Source organism: Pongo abelii, chromosome 18 (assembly GCF_028885655.2).
Source record: "Pongo abelii isolate AG06213 chromosome 18, NHGRI_mPonAbe1-v2.0_pri, whole genome shotgun sequence".
Lineage (NCBI taxonomy): Eukaryota > Metazoa > Chordata > Mammalia > Primates > Hominidae > Pongo > Pongo abelii.
In genome coordinates this window covers 2419799-2438508 of record NC_072003.2, presented here as the reverse complement: position 1 = coordinate 2438508, position 18710 = coordinate 2419799, and the positions used below count along the sequence as shown (strand labels likewise).

At 49.4% G+C, this 18710-nt stretch overlaps 1 protein-coding gene across 4 annotated transcripts in view; it reads left to right on the top strand.

The window, feature by feature from the left end:
• Window positions 1-18710, top strand: part of ABCA3 (ATP binding cassette subfamily A member 3) — a 65419-nt gene that overhangs the window by 11761 nt on the left and 34948 nt on the right. For 2 of the 4 annotated variants that reach the window (XM_024233883.3, XM_054534595.2), the window contains exons 3-10: window positions 250-554; window positions 2918-2997; window positions 3136-3400; window positions 4891-5018; window positions 5744-5909; window positions 9621-9880; window positions 12411-12527; window positions 12772-12892. In XM_024233883.3, coding sequence (XP_024089651.2) covers window positions 2944-2997; window positions 3136-3400; window positions 4891-5018; window positions 5744-5909; window positions 9621-9880; window positions 12411-12527; window positions 12772-12892 — 1111 coding nt within the window. In that variant the 5' untranslated portion in view covers window positions 250-554; window positions 2918-2943. Of the gene's footprint in view, window positions 1-249; window positions 555-2917; window positions 2998-3135; window positions 3401-4890; window positions 5019-5743; window positions 5910-9620; window positions 9881-12410; window positions 12528-12771; window positions 12893-18710 lie in introns of those variants that run through there. The other 2 variants (XM_054534596.2, XM_054534597.2) reach the window with 2 other exon arrangements.

Sequence of the window (18710 nt, the reverse complement as noted above, 5' to 3'; positions counted from 1 at the left end):
AAAAAGCAAGAGTTTCAATTTAAAGAGAGCCTTAATAGAAATGATTTTCAATGGACTGAAACCAAACCAAAAGTAAAATGGGTCATTTAAAAAAAAAACAACAAAAAACCCTTCCCCGCGCGCTGGAGTCTCCCGGGTCATTGTCGGGGAGCGCTAGCTCATGGTGATCTAGGAATGACTCGCTAATTGTTTGCCTTTCTATCCCGTGAATCTTAACCTGGCTGATGGATGATGTTGGGTTCGGAGCAGCCATGAGTGTGGAGCTGAGCAGCTGAACCTGAAACTCTTCCACTGTGAGTGAAGGAGGCTTTTCCGCACGTGAAGGACGCTGAGCAGGAAGGACTCCTCTCTGCCTGCAGTTGTAGCAAGTGGACCAGCACCAGGGGCTCTCTAGACTGCCCCTCCTCCGTCGCCTTCCCGGCCTCTCCAGGACAGAGCAGCCACGTCTGCATACCTCGCCCTCTTTACACTCAGTTTTCAGAGCACGTTTCTCCTATTTCCTGCGTGTTGCAGCGCCTACCTGAACTTACTCAGACCACCTACTTCTCTAGCAGGTTAGCATCTCATGAACTCATAAGTTCACGAGATGAACTTAACTCTGGGTTCAGTGTCTGTGTTCCTTTTTTTTTTAATTTAATTTAGTTTTATTTTATTTGTATAGAGACAGGGTCTTGCTATGTTGTCCAGGCTGGTCTCGAACTCCTGGGCTTAAGGGATCCTCCTGCCTCGGCCTCCCAAAGTGCTGGGATTACAAGCATGAGCCACCACACCCAGCCTCTGTTTCTGATGTTTGAAAGTTAGTAAGACAGATTTTACCTAAATTGAGGGAGTACCTTTACAGATCTAAGCTCTCATTTCTGCTATCACCTGTATTTGATCATCTTTTGGCAGATTTTTTTCCCCATTATATGTGCCAGATTTAAATATCATGTTCCTATATAATATAGGATAGATTATTTTTTGGATGAATTTTAGTTGGACAGGTGGTAAAGATGAAAATGGCAGCTGGGCACAGTGGCTCACGCCTATAATCCCAGCACTTTGGGAGGCTGAGGCGGGCGGATCATTTAAGGTCAGGAGTTCAAGACCAGCCTGGCCAACATGGTGAAACCCCATCTCTACTAAAAATATAAAAATGAGTCAGGCGTGGTGGCAGGCACCTGTAATCCCAGTTACTCGGGAGGCTGGAGCAGGAGAATCGCTTGAAACCAGGAGGCGGAAGTTCCAGTGAGCCAAGATCGCGCCACTGCGCTCCAGCCTGGGTGACAGAGCAAGACTCTGTCTCAAAAAAAAAAAGAAAAAAGAAAAAGAAAATGGCTAGTCTTTTGCTGCAAGGCTCTGATGCCAGTACCTATAATAACAACAGGAAAAAACGGTCTTTAGGGCCAAGGAGAGGGTGTGACTGATGGTCCCACCAGCATGTCTGCCTACCCGGGCCTGCTCTGGGGCAGCAAGGCCAATGGGGGCTGGAATTCCAAGCCCCTCCTTTCCCCTTCCCTCCACAGCTCTCTCCAAGCCTTAGAAATCACCCAGGACAAGTCTTTGCTATTGTGAATAGTGCCGCAATAAACATACGTGTGCATGTGTGTTTATAGCATACGTGTGCATGTGTGTGTTATAGCAGCATGATTTATAGTCCTTTGGGTATATACTCAGTAATGGGATTGCTGGGTCAAATGGTATTTCTAGTTCTAGATCCCTGGAGGTGGGAGGGATAGCTTTAGGAGATATATGTAATGCTAAATGATAAGTTAATGGGTGCAGCACACCAGCATGGCACATATATACATATGTAACTAACCTGCACATTGTGCACATGTACCCTAAAACTTAAAATATAATAATAATAAAATAAAAATAAAAAAAAAGAAGTCACCCAGGACACTATGTTAAGTTTTCTTTTATGGGTTCAGTGTTGGTTAAGAATAAAGCTGGTCAGTCAATAAGTGGAATTTCATAAACCTGAATATTTTGCTAATAAATAGCAAATCCATGTTAATCACCAAGAACATCCTACTAGCATTTATCAAATGGTAAATAGCACTACAAGGATGAAGCTGGAGGATTGCTTGAGGCCAGGAGTTCGAGACCAGCTTGGGAAATAGAGCAAGACTTGGTCTCTACTAAAAATTAAAAACATTAGCCGGGTGTGGTGGCATGCACCTGTAGTTCCATCTACTCGGGAGGCTGAGGTGAGAGGATCACGAGCCCGGGAGTTTGAGGCTGCAGTGAGCTGTGATCGTACCACGGCACTCCAGCCTGGGCAACAGTGCAGGACCCTGTCTCAAAAGAAACAAAAAAAATTTTAAAAACCACTACAGAAGTCACAGTGCACATAAAAAGCATGTCATTGATCTTACATTCACCAAGGAACAAGTCGGGCTCCAAAAAGACTATGCTCTTTGGTTTTTTTTGGTGTTTGTTTGTTTGTGACAGAGTCTTACTCTGTTGCCCCCAGGCTGGAGTGCAGTGGCACGATCTTGGCTCACTGCAACCTCCGCCTCCCGGGTTCAAGCGATTCTCCTGCCTCAGCTTCTCAAGTAGCTGGGATTACAGGCTCCTGCCACCATGCCCGGCTAATTTTTGTATTTTCAGTAGAGACGGGGTTTCACCATGTTGGCCAGGCTGGGCTCGAACTCCTGATTTCAAGTGATCCACCTGCCTCGGCCTCCCAAAGTGTTGGGATTACAGGCATGAGCCACTGCACCTGGCCAAAAAGACTATGCTCTTTGGTTGTGCAGGGTAGAGGATTGAGGGTGGTCATGGCACAGACCTTGTTTGGAGGGGTGTTTGGAGTTAAAGTGGCACAAAAGAAGGTGAAAGACATGGAGGAAAAGGGTCTGTGGCTTTTCCCCAAATCTCCACTCTGCGTGTTTCTATTGCGCACCCACGCTCTCTGTCTTTGGTCTGTAACTAGCACTGGGCGTCCCTTCCAGCAAGACGATGGCTGTGCTCAGGCAGCTGGCGCTCCTCCTCTGGAAGAACTACACCCTGCAGGTACGTCTAGACCCTGGAGGGAGGTCAGCTGCGTGCCCAGCCCAGAGGCTCCTGGGGACGCCCTTGAGGGAGGAGCTGTCTGCATGCCCCTGCTTCTGCCTTGCAGCCCATCAGCGTGCCCTATTGTATCTCTTCCAGAAGCGGAAAGTCCTGGTGACGGTCCTGGAACTCTTCCTGCCATTGCTGTTTTCTGGGATCCTGATCTGGCTTCGCTTGAAGATTCAGTCGGAAAATGTGCCCAACGCCACCATCTACCCGGGCCAGTCCATCCAGGAGCTGCCTCTGTTCTTCACCTTCCCTCCGCCAGGAGACACCTGGGAGCTCGCCTATATCCCTTCTCACAGTGACGCTGCCAAGACCATCACCGAGACAGTGCGCAGGGCACTTGTGATCAACATGCGGGGTGAGACATGCCGGGGCTCTCGGTGCCGGACCTAGTGGTGCCTCCGCGGGGCTGGGCAGGCAGGGGTCGAGCCCAGGATGTGCGAAGCAGCTGGGTGAGAAGCTCACCCTGTCCAGACTTGGCCTCCGCTTCCTCCCGCATCACTACTTCAACCTGTAAAAGGCACTGCTTTTCCTTAAACCTCTGCCTGTCTGCGAGTAAATAGCAGTCTCTCCTTTGGGTCCGATAGCACCACCGCAGTCCCCACCAAAGGGACCCTGGTGACATTTTAACCCATGGGGCAGAACAGGTTAGAAAATGCACCTGCCTGCAGTTGCCCCAGGCTCCTTTCTGTTCCCTCATTTTATGAAAGACATTACTTCATTTTATGAAAGACATTTCCAGGCCTCTGTGAACAGAGTCCAATAAGATAGATAAGGAAAGTAGCAGATATTTGGGACTTAAATACGACCTGGCAGAAAAAGGGAAAAAAGAAAGTGAGGTTTTTGCTTGCCTGATGGCACTAAGACTAGGAAGCCATCAAGCCCATCTAGCATCAAGTCTCCTGTCGGTGGCTGAGCCACCCAAGGAATCCCCCAGCTTCTCTGTGGCCGTGCCTCGTTGTACAGTGGGACCAGCGCTGGCCGCCCACCTGTGCAGAGCTGTGAGGGCCCCATGGAGCAGCAGGTGCAGCAGCCTTAGCAGTACCGGGCCCTGGAACTGCATCTGATGGTCAGTAGGGTGGACAGGACTTTACAGGAATGCCTGGGTAGACTTGAGCCAGGGAAAGCCCTTTTGTGACAAGGGCAGGGCACGGTTTGGCCGTGTGGTGCCAAAAACCTTTTCTGGGACGCGGTTTTGGGTGGGCAGCTCTGAAAACAGTGATGAGAAAGCCTGAGAAGGGAACTCCCACTGTGAGTGCTGCTCACTGTTCCTAAACACCATTCGGGATGAAAGCTGTCCTCCATTTTCCCCTCCTCATTTGGGCATTTACCTCCCAGGCTTTAATTCCTTGTAGCAAACACTCAGAGGAAGTGCCTTGGTCCCTCACAAAATGATGACAGTAAAACCCTTTCTGAATTGTTAAAGAGTGTCCGGATGATAGAAAAAGCCTTTGAGACACTCTGAGTTAGTGTCCACTCCATTTCTAAAAACACACCATTCTGGTTTTGAGAAAGAGAAGCCACCCTGGGCTGCAGAGCCCAGTGCAGGGTGGGTGGTGGGTTTGCTCCCCTGGGCCTTGCTGCAGGCGCTGCCTGGAGCCTCCAGCTCTGCTCCAAAAAACCCACACCGGGATAACTCACTGCCTGGGGCTCTGACCCTGCCATTCGGCCCTCCTTGATGGCAGCCTGTGTCTCTGCCAAAGATGAAAGCTGCCTTGAGTCTCAGGAAGGGTTTACAAAGCCCTGGAGGATTTGCTGTCTTTCATCTGCCAGTGACCTGAAGCACCCAGATTTTTCAAGGAGGAGGGCAGATTGAGCAACCACAGCTCCCGTGCTCTCTCTCTGCAGTGCGCGGCTTTCGCTCCGAGAAGGACTTTGAGGACTACATTAGGTACGACAACCGGTCGTCCAGCGTGCTGGCCGCCGTGGTCTTCGAGCACCCCTTCAACCACAGCAAGGAGCCCCTGCCGCTGGCGGTGAGACGTGCGGCCGGGCCGAGCAGTCACAGCCCATCAGCAAGGCCTCCGCTTCCTCCCGCATCACTAGTTCAACCTGTAAAAGGCACTGCTTTCCCTTAAACCTCTGCCTGCCTGCGAGTAAATAGCAGTCACTCCTTTGGGTCTGATAGTATCGTCACAGTCCCCCCGCCAAAGGGACCTTGGTGACATTTTAACCCATGGGGCAGAACAGGTTAGAAAATGCACCTGCCTGTGGCCGCCCCAAGCTCCTTTCTGTTCCCTCATTTTATGAAAGATATTACTGGTCTCCAGGACAGAGTCTAATAAGATAGATAAGGAAAGTAGCAGGTATTTAGGACTTAAATATGATCTGGCAGAAAAAAGGAAAGAAAGAAAGTGAGGTTTTTGCTTGCCTGATGGCATGAAAATTAGGAAGCCATCAAGTCCATCTAGCGTTGTGGTTGGCGGCCCTCCAGGGATCCTGAGCACTTGGTGGCACTTCACATTGGGATTAGGAATGGCCAAGAACCACCCACCAAAAGGGGCCCCTGTGTGGCTCCCTGCTCCTGCCGGGACAGGGACCACTCAGTGTGACATTCCGGGGTCTGTTGGAGATTCTCAGAGGCAGGGGAGTGGTGAGTTCTCGGCTGTGACAGCCCCCCAAGCGCTCTCCCACTCCACCCTGTTGTTTGCCCCTCTGTCTGGATCTCTCGGAACAGCTGGTTTTCTCTTTGTTTCCACAGGTGAAATATCACCTACGGTTCAGTTACACACGAAGAAATTACATGTGGACCCAAACAGGCTCCTTTTTCCTGAAAGAGACAGAAGGCTGGCACACTACTTCCCTTTTCCCGCTTTTCCCAAACCCAGGACCAAGGGAACCTACATCCCCTGATGGCGGAGAACCTGGTGAGAAGCTCGGTTAGGGTTCATGTTACCAGCCCGGGCTGTTGACTAGTGATAGTTATATGGGGGCAGCCCCACTTTGCAAAAGTATTTCTTGAAGAAATACTTTTCAGGACATTTGGCTTGGTTCCAAGTCTTTGCTATTGTGAATAGTGCCACAATAAACATACGTGTGCATGTGTCTTTATAGCAGCATGATTTATAATTCTTTGGGTATATACCCAGTAATGGGATTGCTGGGTCAAATGGTATTTCTAGTTCTAGATTCCTGAGGAATCACCACACTGACTTCCACAATGGTTGAACTAGTTTACAGTCCCACCAACAGTGTAAAAGTGTTCCTATTTCTCCACATCCTCTCCAGCACCTATTGTTTCCTGACTTTTTAATGATCGCCATTCTAACTGGCGTGAGATGGTATCTCATTGTGGTTTTGATTTGCATTTCTCTGATGGCCAGTGATGGTGAGCATTTTTTCACATGTCTTTTGGCTGCATAAATGTCTTCTTTTGAGAAGTGTCTGTTCATATCCTTTGCCCACTTTTTGATGGGGTTGTTTTTTTCTTGTAAATTTGTTTGAGTTCATTGTAGATTCTGGATATTAGCCCTTTGTCAGCTGAGTAGATTGCAAAAATTTTCTCCCATTCTGTAGGTTGCCTGTTCACTCTGATGGTAGTTTCCTTTGCTGTGCAGAAGCTCTTTAGTTTAATTAGATCCCATTTGTCAGTTTTGGCTTTTGTTGCCATTGCTTTTGCTGTTTTAGACATGAAGTCCTTGCCCATGCCTATGTCCTGAATGGTAATGCCTAGGTTTTCTTCTAAGGTTTTTATGGTTTCAGGCCTAACATTTAAGTCTTTAATCCATCTTGAATTAATTTTTGTATAAGGTGTATGGAAGGGATCCGGTTTCAGCTTTCTCCATATGGCTGGCCAGTTTTCCCAGCACCATTTATTATGGACACAGGCAGGGGAACATCACACACGGGGGCCTGTTGTGGGGTGGGGAGAGAGGGGAGGGATAGCATTAGGAGATATACCTAATGTTAAATGATGAATTAATGGGTGCAGCACACCAACATGACACATGTATACATATGTAACTAACCTGCACGTTGTGCACACGTACCCTAAAACTTAAAGTATAATTGAAAAAAAAAAATACTTTTCAGGAATATTTACTCTTGTTTATAGGAAAAGCAAAACATGTAGTATAACTGGTTTCTGAAAGACTAAAATAATCCTTGAAGATAGCAAAGGCCCTTTCTCTAGATCCTGGAAGACGTGCTCTTGAATGAAACATTTGTATTTCAGCTTTTCAGCTTTTTTTTTTTTTTTTTTCAGACAGAATCTTGCTCTGTCGCCAGGCTGGAGTGCAGTGGCGTGACCTCGGCTCACTGCAACCTCTGTGTCCCAGGTTCAAGCAATTCTCCTGCCTCAACCTCCCAAGTAGCTGGGATTACAGGCGCACACCACCACACCCAGCTAATTTTTGTATTTTTAGTAGAGACAGGGTTTCACCACATTGGCCAGGATGGTCTCGATCTCTTGACCTCATGATCCACCCGCCTTGGCCTCCCAAAGTTCTGGGATTACAGGCGTGAGCCACTGCGCTCGGCTGTACGTCAGCTTTTAAAAGTTCCCGTTTGAGTCCTTGGGGCTTGGTTTACGTTTTCCTTTTCTTCCGGGCCTTCTCTGTGTACAGACTTACTGGAATTTTTAGCTCCGTGGTCCTTGTGCACCTGATCCATGGTTTGACGGAATCAGTGTGGTGTTCATGGAAGCCAGATCTTGGTTACTCTGATGCCCCATCAGTGTGTGTCTTCTTGTGGACGTGGGCAGGTGATTGGCATGTGTGCCTCCTCTGAAGCATGGTCTTGTCTTGGAACTGAGCTAGGGACAGCCAAGAAGTGACTCGGACCCAGGACTAGGCTTAGCTGTCAGGCCAAGAAAGACCCCACTGCAGGTTCTGGGTGGAAGTCCAGGGTGTTCTGGAGAACATCGTATTTCACGGGTCTGGCAGGAGACAGAACTCATGGAAGTTTGCCATGGAAGTCACAGCAACGTCCCATCCCTCCATGAGGCATGACTCTGAGACACAAGCGCCAGGCAGGCAGGAGGCAGCATGCATGCAGCCAGCGCTTAGTGATGTCCCTTACTGGTGCCAGGGCTGCCACCAGGCTAATGCTCTAGGGCAAGATTTTACATCTAGAAAAGGAACTAAGATGAACAAGGCCTGGTGTGGGGTGTGTGAGGCCCCAGAGCGATGCCCTTGACAGGTCACCCAGCCTGGGGCTCAGGAAAAGCTATGTCCAGCTGTCACACAGGATGCTTGCTGCCGGCAGCAGGGGACTGCAGTAGGGGACACTGGTTGCTGAGACTGGGGGCCGGGCAGGAGCTCCTCAGCTCCCTCCTGTTTTGGGGGAACAATTCCCTAAGCTTGGAAGCAAGAGAAAACCAATCTCAAAGGAAAAGACTGACAGATTTCAGCATGTACAAACTGGAAATTTGCCAGACACGAAAAGGCCTAATGGTGATTTAAAAAAAAAAAAAAAAAGCACATAGCAGACTGGGGAAAATCTTTGTGGCAAATGACACAGAGCAAATATCTTTTGTTAGAAAAAAAAAGTTTTGTTATTAAGAATAGTCGGTTAGTCCTCAGCAAGACAGAGAACCTGAGGGGGAAGAAAAGTTGGCTGGAAAAACCAGCTCCTAGGAAAGCCCCAGGAGATAGAATGTGTGTGAGACTGGCATGGCGCAGGGACTGGTCAATTCTAGCCTCAGTTTTGCCTCCAGATGTCCATGCCTTAGACCCACTAATATGTCTGATGAGAATTCAGCCCTCAGGCTGGGCACAGTGGCTCACACCTGTCTTCCCAGCATTGGGAAGCTGAGGCAGGCAGATCACCTGAGGTCAGGAGTTTGGGACCAGCCTGGCCAACATAGTGAAAACCCATCTCTACTAAAAATACAAAAAAAAAAAAAAAAAATTAGCTGGGCGTGGTGGTGTGCACCTGTAATCTCAGCTACTCGGGAGGCTGAGGCAGGAGAATTGCTTGGGGGCCCAGGTGGCAGACGTTGCAGTGAGCCGAGATCGCGCCACTGCACTCCAGCCTGAGTGAGAGAGCAAGACTGTCTCAAAAAAAAAAAAAAAAAAAAAGGTCAGGCGTGGTGGCTCACGCCTATAATCCCAGCACTTTGGGAGGCCGAGGCAGGTGGATCATGAGGTCAGGAGATCCAGACCATCCTGGCTAACACGGTGAAACCCCATCTCTACTACAAATACAAAAAATTAGCTGGGCGTGGTGGCGTGCGCCTGTAGTCTCGGCTACTCAGGAGGCTGAGGCAGTAGAATCACTTGAACCTGGGAGGTGGAGGTTGCAGTGAGCCAAGATCACGCCACTGCACTCCAGCCTGGGCGACAGAGCGAGATTCCGTCTCAAAAAAAAAAAAAAGTGATCATGTGTGTGATTTTTTTTGTGTGTTGTGTTAGTTACAAAGTGGAAGTGACAATCACATCACTCTTCTCATTTGCTGTCAGTGTGTGGTGCGTTTCCTTCCTTCTCCCGTGGGACCACTGAGCGGCCACAGGGGTCCTAAGCTGAAGTCACTCTGTTGCCCCAAGCATCTCTTCCCCCATGGACCCCATGCACATGGCCCTCTGCCCTCGAGAGCAGCTCCTCGAGGTGGCCGGGCCATCCTCTGCTCCTGTACCCAGGGTACATCCGGGAAGGCTTCCTGGCCGTGCAGCATGCCGTGGACCGGGCCATCATGCAGTACCATGCCAATGCCGCCACACGCCAGCTGTTCCAGAGACTCACGGTGACCATCAAGAGGTTCCCGTACCCGCCGTTCATCGCAGACCCCTTCCTCGTGGCCATCCAGTACCAGCTGCCCCTGCTGCTGCTGCTCAGCTTCACCTACACCGCGCTCACCATTGCCCGTGCTGTCGTGCAGGAGAAGGAAAGGAGGCTGAAGGTGACTGCCCGCTTTGGCTTCCCAACGCTCTAGAAATTTCTTTTTTTTTTTTTGAGATGGAGTCTCGCTCTGTCGCCCAGGCTGGAGTGCAGTGGTACAATCTCAGCTCACTGCAAGCTCCGCCTCCTGGGTTCACGCCATTCTCCTGCCTCAGCCTCCCGAGTAGCTGGGACTATAGGTGCCTGCCACCACGCCCGGCTAATTTTTTGTATTTTTAGTAGAGACGTGGTTTCACCGTGTTAGCCAGGATGGTCTCGATCTCCTGACCTCGTGATCCGCCCGCCTTGGCCTCCCGAAGTGCTAGGATTACAGGCGTGAGCCACGCGCCCAGCGTAGTATTATTTTTTCTTAGAGACAGGGTCTCGCTCTGCCACCCAGGCTGGAGTGCAGGGGTGCAAACACTGCTCACTGCAGCCTCATTCTCCCCTTGCTCAAGTGATCTTCCCACCTCCACCCGCCAAGTAGCTGGGACTGCAGGTGCGCACCACCACACCCATCTAATTTTTTTTGTTGCAGAGATGGAGGTCTTTCTTTCTTTCTTTTTTTTTTTTTTTTTAAGACGGAGTCTCGCTCTTTCACCCAAGCTGGAGTGCAGTGGCGTGATCTCGGCTCACTGCAAGCTCCACCTCCCAGGTTCACGCCATTCACCTGCCTCAGCGTCCCGAGTAGCTGGGACTACAGGCGCCCGCCACCACGCCTGGCTAATTTATTTTTTGTATTTTTAGTAGGGACAGGGTTTCACCGTGTTAGCCAGGATGGTCTCGATCTCCTGAGCTTGTGGTCCGCCCGCCTCGGCCTCCAAAAGTGCTGGGATTACAGGCGTGAGCCACCGCACCCAGCTGGAGGTCTTTCTATATTGCCAAGGCTGGTCTCAAACTCTTGGCCTCAAGAAATTCTCCCATCTCAGCCTCCTATCTCATTCTCCCATAGTGCTGGGATTACAGGCATGAGCCATCACACCTGTCCAGTGGCTCGTTTTGAGGCTGCCCAGTTGTTCATCTGCTTGGTGCCATAAATAATTTTCATAAAACTATGCAGCATTGAGGGAGTGAGTCAGCAGTGGGCTATAAAATGATTCTGAAAAAAAAAAAAACCGTGTGCACATATACAGATACACAGATCAAACAAATAGGGCAAAACGTGCAACGGTTACTGAACCTAAGTGGTGGGAATGTGAGAGACCATCGTGCTCCTCTTCCCGCTGTTCTGTAGGTCAGAAATTATGCATAAGAAAGGGGTAGCCCTGGGCACTGGCTCACGCCTGTAATCCCAGCACTTTGGGAGGTCGAGGTGGGCGGATCACTTGAGGTCAGGAGTTCAAGACCAGCCTGGACAACATGGTGAAACCCCGTCTCTACTAAAAATACAAAAATTACCCAGGCGTGGTAGCGTGCACCTGTAATCCCAGCTGCGTGGGAGGCTGAGGCACAAGAACCACTTGAACCCGGGAGGCGGAGGTTGCAGTGAGCCGTGATCGCACCACTGCACTCCAGCCTGGGCAGCAGAGCAAGACTCCATCTTAAAAAAAAAAAAAAAGAAAAAGAAATGAGGAGCTGAATTTTTAACTTTATTTTTAATTAACTTCCGTTGAAACGGCCACACCTGGCTGCTGGCTGCCATATTGGTCAGTGTGACCGCCCCAGGACTCCCCAGGCACTTTTGGTCAGTGAAGGAACTGGGTTTCCTCATCACCACTCCTGACTCCTTGGTGGAGCAGGTGGGGAAGGAAGGTGTGGTCAGAGCCGCCCCATCACTGCGCCTCGTCCTTCACTGCAGAGGTTCTGGGCCCCTCCTTTCAGAGTAGGGGAGGATGAGGGAATGAATGGCTGTGGCATTCACAGCTATGGTCTGATCTGTGGTCACATCTCACAGCCAAGGAGGCTGGTGTTGGTGTGGTTGGGAACTGGCGGGGTTTTCGGCCCACGCCCAGAAGGGCTGGGCTCCTGCCGCCTGACATAGGATCTGAGCTGCACCGCACAGCTTCGGGGGACGAACTCAAGTACCAAGAAAGACTGGGGAGCATGCACTGGGAGTGTGGACTCGCTCCACAGAATGGAGGGCTGGCCGGGTGCAGTGGCTCATGCCTGTAATCCCAGCACTTTGGGAGGCTGAGGCAGACAGATCACTTGAGCCCAGGAGTTTGAGCAAGATGAGCCTGGCCGACATAGTAAGACCCTGTCTCTACAAACAAATTTTTAAAAGGAACCGGGCATGGTGGCACCCATCTGTAGTCCCAGCTACTCAGGAGGGTGAGACAGGAGGCTCGCTTGAGTCCAGGAGTTCAAGGCTGCAGTGAGCTATGCCTGTGCCACTGCACTGCAGCCTAGGTAACACAGCGAGACCCTATCTCAAAAAAAAAAAGGGGGGGAAACGTAGGAGGGGGCAGTTTCGTTTTCCACTCAAAGTTAAACATTGTCGAATGCAGGGCTGCTGGGACAGTCGGACTCAGGCCTGCTGCCGTCCAGTCTGGCACATGCCATCCTGGCGGGCAGTGGCGGGCCCCCAGCAGCGTGACGGCTTCTCTCCCCAGGAGTACATGCGCATGATGGGGCTCAGCAGCTGGCTGCACTGGAGTGCCTGGTTCCTCTTGTTCTTCCTCTTCCTCCTCATCACCACCTCCTTCATGACTCTGCTCTTCTGTGTCAAGGTTAGTGTGGCGTTGGTGGGGCTCTGGTGAGGACGGGGAGAGCCAGGGCACCCCAGGAGGGCCCTCTTGGGAAGAACTCTGTGGTCAGAGACTTCAGAGAGAGTCTGTCCCTCATGGGGGAGAGGAGCTGTCGATGTCCCACTCCTCTCGGTGGAGCCGCGTCCCTATGACCAGGGATGGTCAGGAGTCCTCCTGGTCCACCTCCGCCAGCCCACCACGCCCGACTCCTGCCTGTGCCCTGCAGGTGAAGCCGGATGTAGCCGTGCTGTCCCGCAGCGACCCCTCTCTGGTGCTGGCCTTCCTGCTGTGCTTCGCCATCTCTACCATCTCCTTCAGCTTCATGGTCAGCACCTTCTTCAGCAAAGGTGAGCCCCAGTCATGGGGCAGAGTGGGGTTGCCAAGGGGCCAAAGGCCATCTGCATGGAAATAACCCAGAGGCTGTGATCAGAAGGGAGAGGGGCCTGGTGGAGCTGCCCAGGGAGGAGCTGACCAGGGGAAGATTGGACTGGGAGGAGGAAAGTCAGCGTAATTTAGGGAGAAGGAGAATTCAGAGAAGGCAGGCGTGTGGCTGGCCATGCCGAGCGCTGTCCAACAGCCCAAAGGGAAGGCGAGCCAGAAGTGAGGACAGTTGAGCCCGGCCGTGTGCAGAGCCTCGCGCTGACAGTTACGTTGAAGGTCATTTCTCCTGTCTGAATTTTGTGTGTCACTTTGTTATCATTCTCTTTTGCTTCTTTGTTTTCCTTTCCTGCCTTCTGTTGGGCTGATAAAGTCTCCTCTAGTGCCTTTTACCTCGGATGGTTCAGAGGCTATAAGTTGTGTTTCTCTTTTTTTAGTGATTACCTTTAATGTTTCACTTAATTACTTACCTCTAAAATTCCAAAAAGTGAAGTTATTCAGTATGCCCAGCCTCCTCCCAGATAAAACTCCAACCTCACCACCAGTCTAAGTACTTTTAGAGGTTCCCAGTTTTTTGGGTTTTTTCTTCGAGCAGTCTTGCTCTGTTGCTCAGTCTGGAGTGCAGTAGTGCGATCTTGGCTCACTGCAATCTCTGCCTCTGGGGTTGATCAAGTGATTCTTGTGCCTCAGCCTCCTGAGTAGCTGGGATTACAGGTGTGTGCCACCATGCCTGGCTAATTTTTTTTTTTTTTTTTTTTTTTGCATTTTTAGTAGAGACGGGGTTTCGCCATGTTGTCCAGGCTGATCTTGAACTCCTGACCTCAAGTGATCCACAGTGCTTGGCCTCCCAAAGTGCTGGGATTACAGGTGTGAGCCACTGTGCTTGGCCTTTTTTTTTTTTCTTTTCTTTTTTTCTTTTTTTTTTTGAGACTGCCTCTTGTTCTGTTGCCCAGGCTGGAGTGCAGTGGCACAGACACAGCTCACTGCAGCCTTGAACTGCTGGGCTCAAAGCTGTCTTCCAGCCTCAGCCTCCTGAGTAGCTCAGACCACCGTACCTGCCACCACACCTAGCTTTTTTTTTTTTTCTCACCATGTTTCCCAGACTGGTCTCAAACTCCTGATCTCAAGTGATCCTCCTACCTCAGCCTCCCAAAGCATTGGGATTACGAGTGTGAGCCACCATGCCTGACCTAACTTTTATTGTTGTCTAGTTTGTTTTATCATTAAAGAAAACCTAAGTGACCAGGCATGGTATCTCACACCTGTAATCCCAGCACTTTAGGAGGCCAAGGCAGGAGGATCACTTGAGCCCAGGAGTTTAAGACCAGCCTAGGCAACATGGCAAGACCCTGTCTCTACAAAAAAAAAAAAAAAAAGTTTAAAAATTAGCCAGGTGTAGTGGCATGCCCCTGTGGTCCTAGCTACTTGGGAGGCTGAGGTGGGAGCATTGCTTAAGCCCAGGAGGCAGATGTTGCAGTGAGCTGAGTTTGTACCACTGCATTCCAGCCTGGATAACAAGAGGGACCCTGTCTCAAAAAAAGAAAAAAAATCATAAGCAGTTATTTCCTCTGTGACATTCCTGTGCTTTGCCAGCATATCTGATGTGCACGTGATTTTCATGTACCCGGCGTTTTAGAGTCACTCTTCTCTGTGTTGAAGCACATCTTTGAGTAGTTCTTCTAGTGGGCGTTGGTAAGTGGTCAATGCTTTAGACTTTGTATGTCCAAAGGTGTCTTTATTTTGCCCTCACTCCTGTATACTATTTTAGCTGCCTGTGAAATTCTCCACAGATAGGTATTCTCGCTTGGCAATTTTATAATGTTACCTTATTGCCGTCTGATACTCATTGTTGGTGGGAGTCTGCCAAAAGTCTAGGTGTGATTTTTCTTTATGAACATTTCGATCTGAGGGCTCATGTGTCTTCGGTTAGAATTTCAATGAGATTTCTGGTAATATCTCATCAGACTTTACTCTGTGTGTGTGTGTGTGTGTGTGTGTGTGTGTGTGTATAAAATACATACAACTATTTATGACCGGGCACCATGGCTCACGCCTGTAATCCTAGCAATTTGGGAGGCCGAGGCAGGCGGATCGTGAGGTCAGGAGATCGAGACCATCCTGGGCAACACAGTGAAACCTCGTCTCTACTAAAAAAAAAAAAATACAAAAATTAGCCGAGTGTGGTGGCAGGTGCCTGTAGTCCCAGCTACTTGGGAGGCTGAGGCAGGAGAATCGCTTGAACCCAGGAGGCGGAGGTTGCGGTGAGCCGAGATTGTGCCACTGCACTCCAGCCTGGCAACAGGGCACGATGGCTCACGCCTGTAATCCCACTTTGGGAGGCCAAGGCTGGCAGATCATCTGAGGTTGGGAGTTTGAGACCAGGCTGACTAACATGGAGAAACCCCATCTCTACTAAAAATACAAAATTAGCCAGGTGTGGTGGCACATGCCTGTAATCCCAGCTTCTTGGGAGGCTGAGGCAGGAGAATCACTTGAACCCAGGAGGCAGAAGTTGCAGTGAGCTGAGATCACGGCACTGCACTCCAGCCTGGGCAACAAGAGCGAAACTTGGTCTCAAAAAAAAAAAAAAATTACCATTGTGGCCGCTTTAAGCATTCACATCGTTGTGCAGCCACCCCCATGTCCACCTCCAGAATGGTTTTCATGTTTCCCAACTGAAACTCAGTCCCTGTGAAACACTGACTCCCCCACCCCCGTTCCCTGGAAACCAGCATCCTACTTCCTGTTCCTATGAGTTTGATGACCCTGGGGACTTCATGTAAGAGGAATCATACAGTGTTTATGTGCTGTGCCTGGCTTATTTCACTGAGCATAGCATCCCCAAGGTTCATCTGTGTTGTAGCTTGAATTCCCCTCCTTTTCAAGGCTAGATGATATTCCATAATGTAGATGGGCCACATTTTGTTTACTTGTTCATCCATCAACGGACTCTTGGGTGCCCCTATGTTGTGGCTGTCATGAGTGTGCTGTGCTGGACATGGATCCCTGCTTTTCATTCTTTGGGCGTATACTGAGAAGTGAAGTTGCTGAATCCTATGGCAATTCCGTGTTTAACTTTTGAGAGAGACTGCCAGACTGTCTTTCCCGCAGTGTCTGCACCGCTGCGCATTCCCACCGGCAGCGCACAGGTTGCCAGTCTCCTGCATCCTCATGAACGCCTGTTGTTTTCTGATTGATTGTTTTTTATAGTCGCCATCCTAATGGGTGTGAGGGGGTATCTCTCAGTCTTTCACATCTCTTAATTACTGTTTTGTTTTGTTTTGTTTTGTTTTTTGAGATGGAGTCTCGCTCTGTCACCCAGGCTAAGTGTAGTGGCACAACTGGCTCACTGCAACCTCTGCCTCCCGGGTTCAAGCGATTCTCCCGCCTCAGCCTCCCAAGTAGCTGGGATTACAGGTGCCCGCCACCATACCCAGCTATTTTTGTAGAAACTGGGTTTTGCCATGTTGTCCAGGCTGGTCTCAAACTCCTGACCTCAAGTGATCCTCCCGCCTCCGTCTCCCAGAGTGCTGGGATTACAGGCTTGAGCCACCACGCCCGGCCTCTTAATTTCTTTTTTTTTTTTTAAACTATACTTTTACAACCCCCTTTCTTCTTCTTCTTTTTTTTTTTTTTTTTTTTTGTGACAGAGTCTCACTCTGTCGCCCAGGCTGGAATGTAGTGGCACAATCTTGGCTCACTGCAAACTCTGCTGCCTGAGTTCAAGCAATTCTCCTGCCTCAGCCTCCGAGTACCTGGGACTACAGGCGCATGCCACTATGCCCAGCTAATTTTGTATTTTTAGTAGAAATGGGGTTTCACCATGTTGGCCAGGCTGGTCTTGAACTTCTGACCTCAGGTGATCCACCAGCCTCAGCCTCCCAAAGTGCTGGGATTATAGGCGTGAGCTACCACACCTGGCCCCAGATGGTCTTATAGTGACACCCAGATGCTGCTTGCCTTTTCCACCATGCTGATGTTTGTAGTGACGGTGCAAAAACAATGATGAGCAAAACCACCAGACCCTAAGCATAAATCAAGACACCAAGCCATACTTATCATCATTGTGTTCTCCACTGCCGCATACTCACAACAAGCAAACAAACAAACAATGCCAACTTTTTTTTTAATTTTTTTTGTTTTGAGACATGGTCTCGTGCTGTTGCCCAGGCTGGAGTGCAGTGGCGTGATCTCGACTCACTGCAGCCTCTGTCTCCCAGGGCTCGAGTGATCCTCCCACTTAAGCCTCCCTCCCAAGCATCTGGGGCCACAGGTGTGCAACACCATACCCGGCTAATTTTTGTAGTTTTTGTAGAGCTAGGGTTTCACCATGTTGCTCAGGCTGAAAAAAAAAATGCAATTTTGACCGGGCGTGGTGGCTCACACCTGTAATCCTAGCACTTTGGGAGGCCGAGGGGGGCAGATCACCTGAGGTCAGGAGTTCGAGACCAGCGTGGTTAACATGTGAAACCCCGTCTCTACTAAAAATACAAAAAAAGTTTGCCAGGCGTGGTCGTGGGCACCTGTAATCCCAGCTACTCAGGAGGCTGAGGCAGGAGAATCACTTAAACCTGGGAGGCGGAGGTTGCAGTGGGCCAAGATTGTGCCATTGCACTCCAGCCTGGGCAACAAGAGTGAAACTTCATCTCAAAAAAAAAAAAAAGAAAAAAAATGCCAGTTTCACTCATGAATGTCCTTGACAAAGCAGTAAAAAAAACTTTATTAAATCTCGACTCTCAAATATACTTCATTTAGTATTCTGTGTGACGAAATGGGATGTACACATAAAGTACTTGTACTGAACCATGGATTATCTTGAGGAAAAGTACATGTACAGTTGCTTGAGTTGTCAGCAAAACTAGCCACATTTTTCATGGGGCACCATTTTTGCTTGAAGGAGCAACCACTAGACTATAGTTATTCCCCCTCAGGTATTTGGTAGGCATTTTCTCCAGTATGAGCCTGTCTTTTTAAGGAAAACAACTGGTAGTTTCTGACATCAATACTGCAGTTCAGGCTTTCAGGCAAAAAATAGAATTTTGCAAACTCAAATCTGTGACTTCCTAGTACTTAAAGAACTTTTTATGGAGCCAGTGATAACATTAACAAATCTAATTTTTTTAATATTGTATGATAAAATATGCCAATGTTTGGAACATCTGTGTAACTCAAAAAGCAGTATTTTCCAAATGAACTAATGCATCATGTTATAAAATCATACAAGAGTAAAAATCCGAAGTGTGGCCAGGCGCAGTGGCTCATGCTTGTAATCCCAGCATTTTGGGAGACTGAGGTGGGTGGATTGCCTGAACTCAGGAGTTCAAGACCAGCCTGGACAACACGGTGAAACCCTATCTCTACTAAAAATACAAAAACTTGGCCGGGCACAGTGGGTCACGCCTCTAATCCCAGCACTTTGGGAGGCCGAGTTGGGTGGATCACGAGGTCAGGAGTTCAAGAGCAGCCTGGCCAAGATGGTGAAACCCCGCCTCTACTAAAAATACAAAAATTAGTTGGGCATGGTGGCGGGCGCCTGTAATCCCATCTACTCTGGAGGCTGAGGCAGGGAATTGCTTGAACCTGGGAGGCGGAAGTTGCATTGAGCCAAGATCGTGCCACTGCACTCCAGTCTGGGCGACAGAGCGAGACTCTCTCACCAAAAATTAAAAAATCCAAACTGCAGGATAAACCAATGGATGTTAATGTAACAGAGCGCAAAAAGTTCGTTGGTTAGTTCATGGCAACTAACCTTTCGGAAATTACTGCTTGTTCAGTGGCGCTTGAATG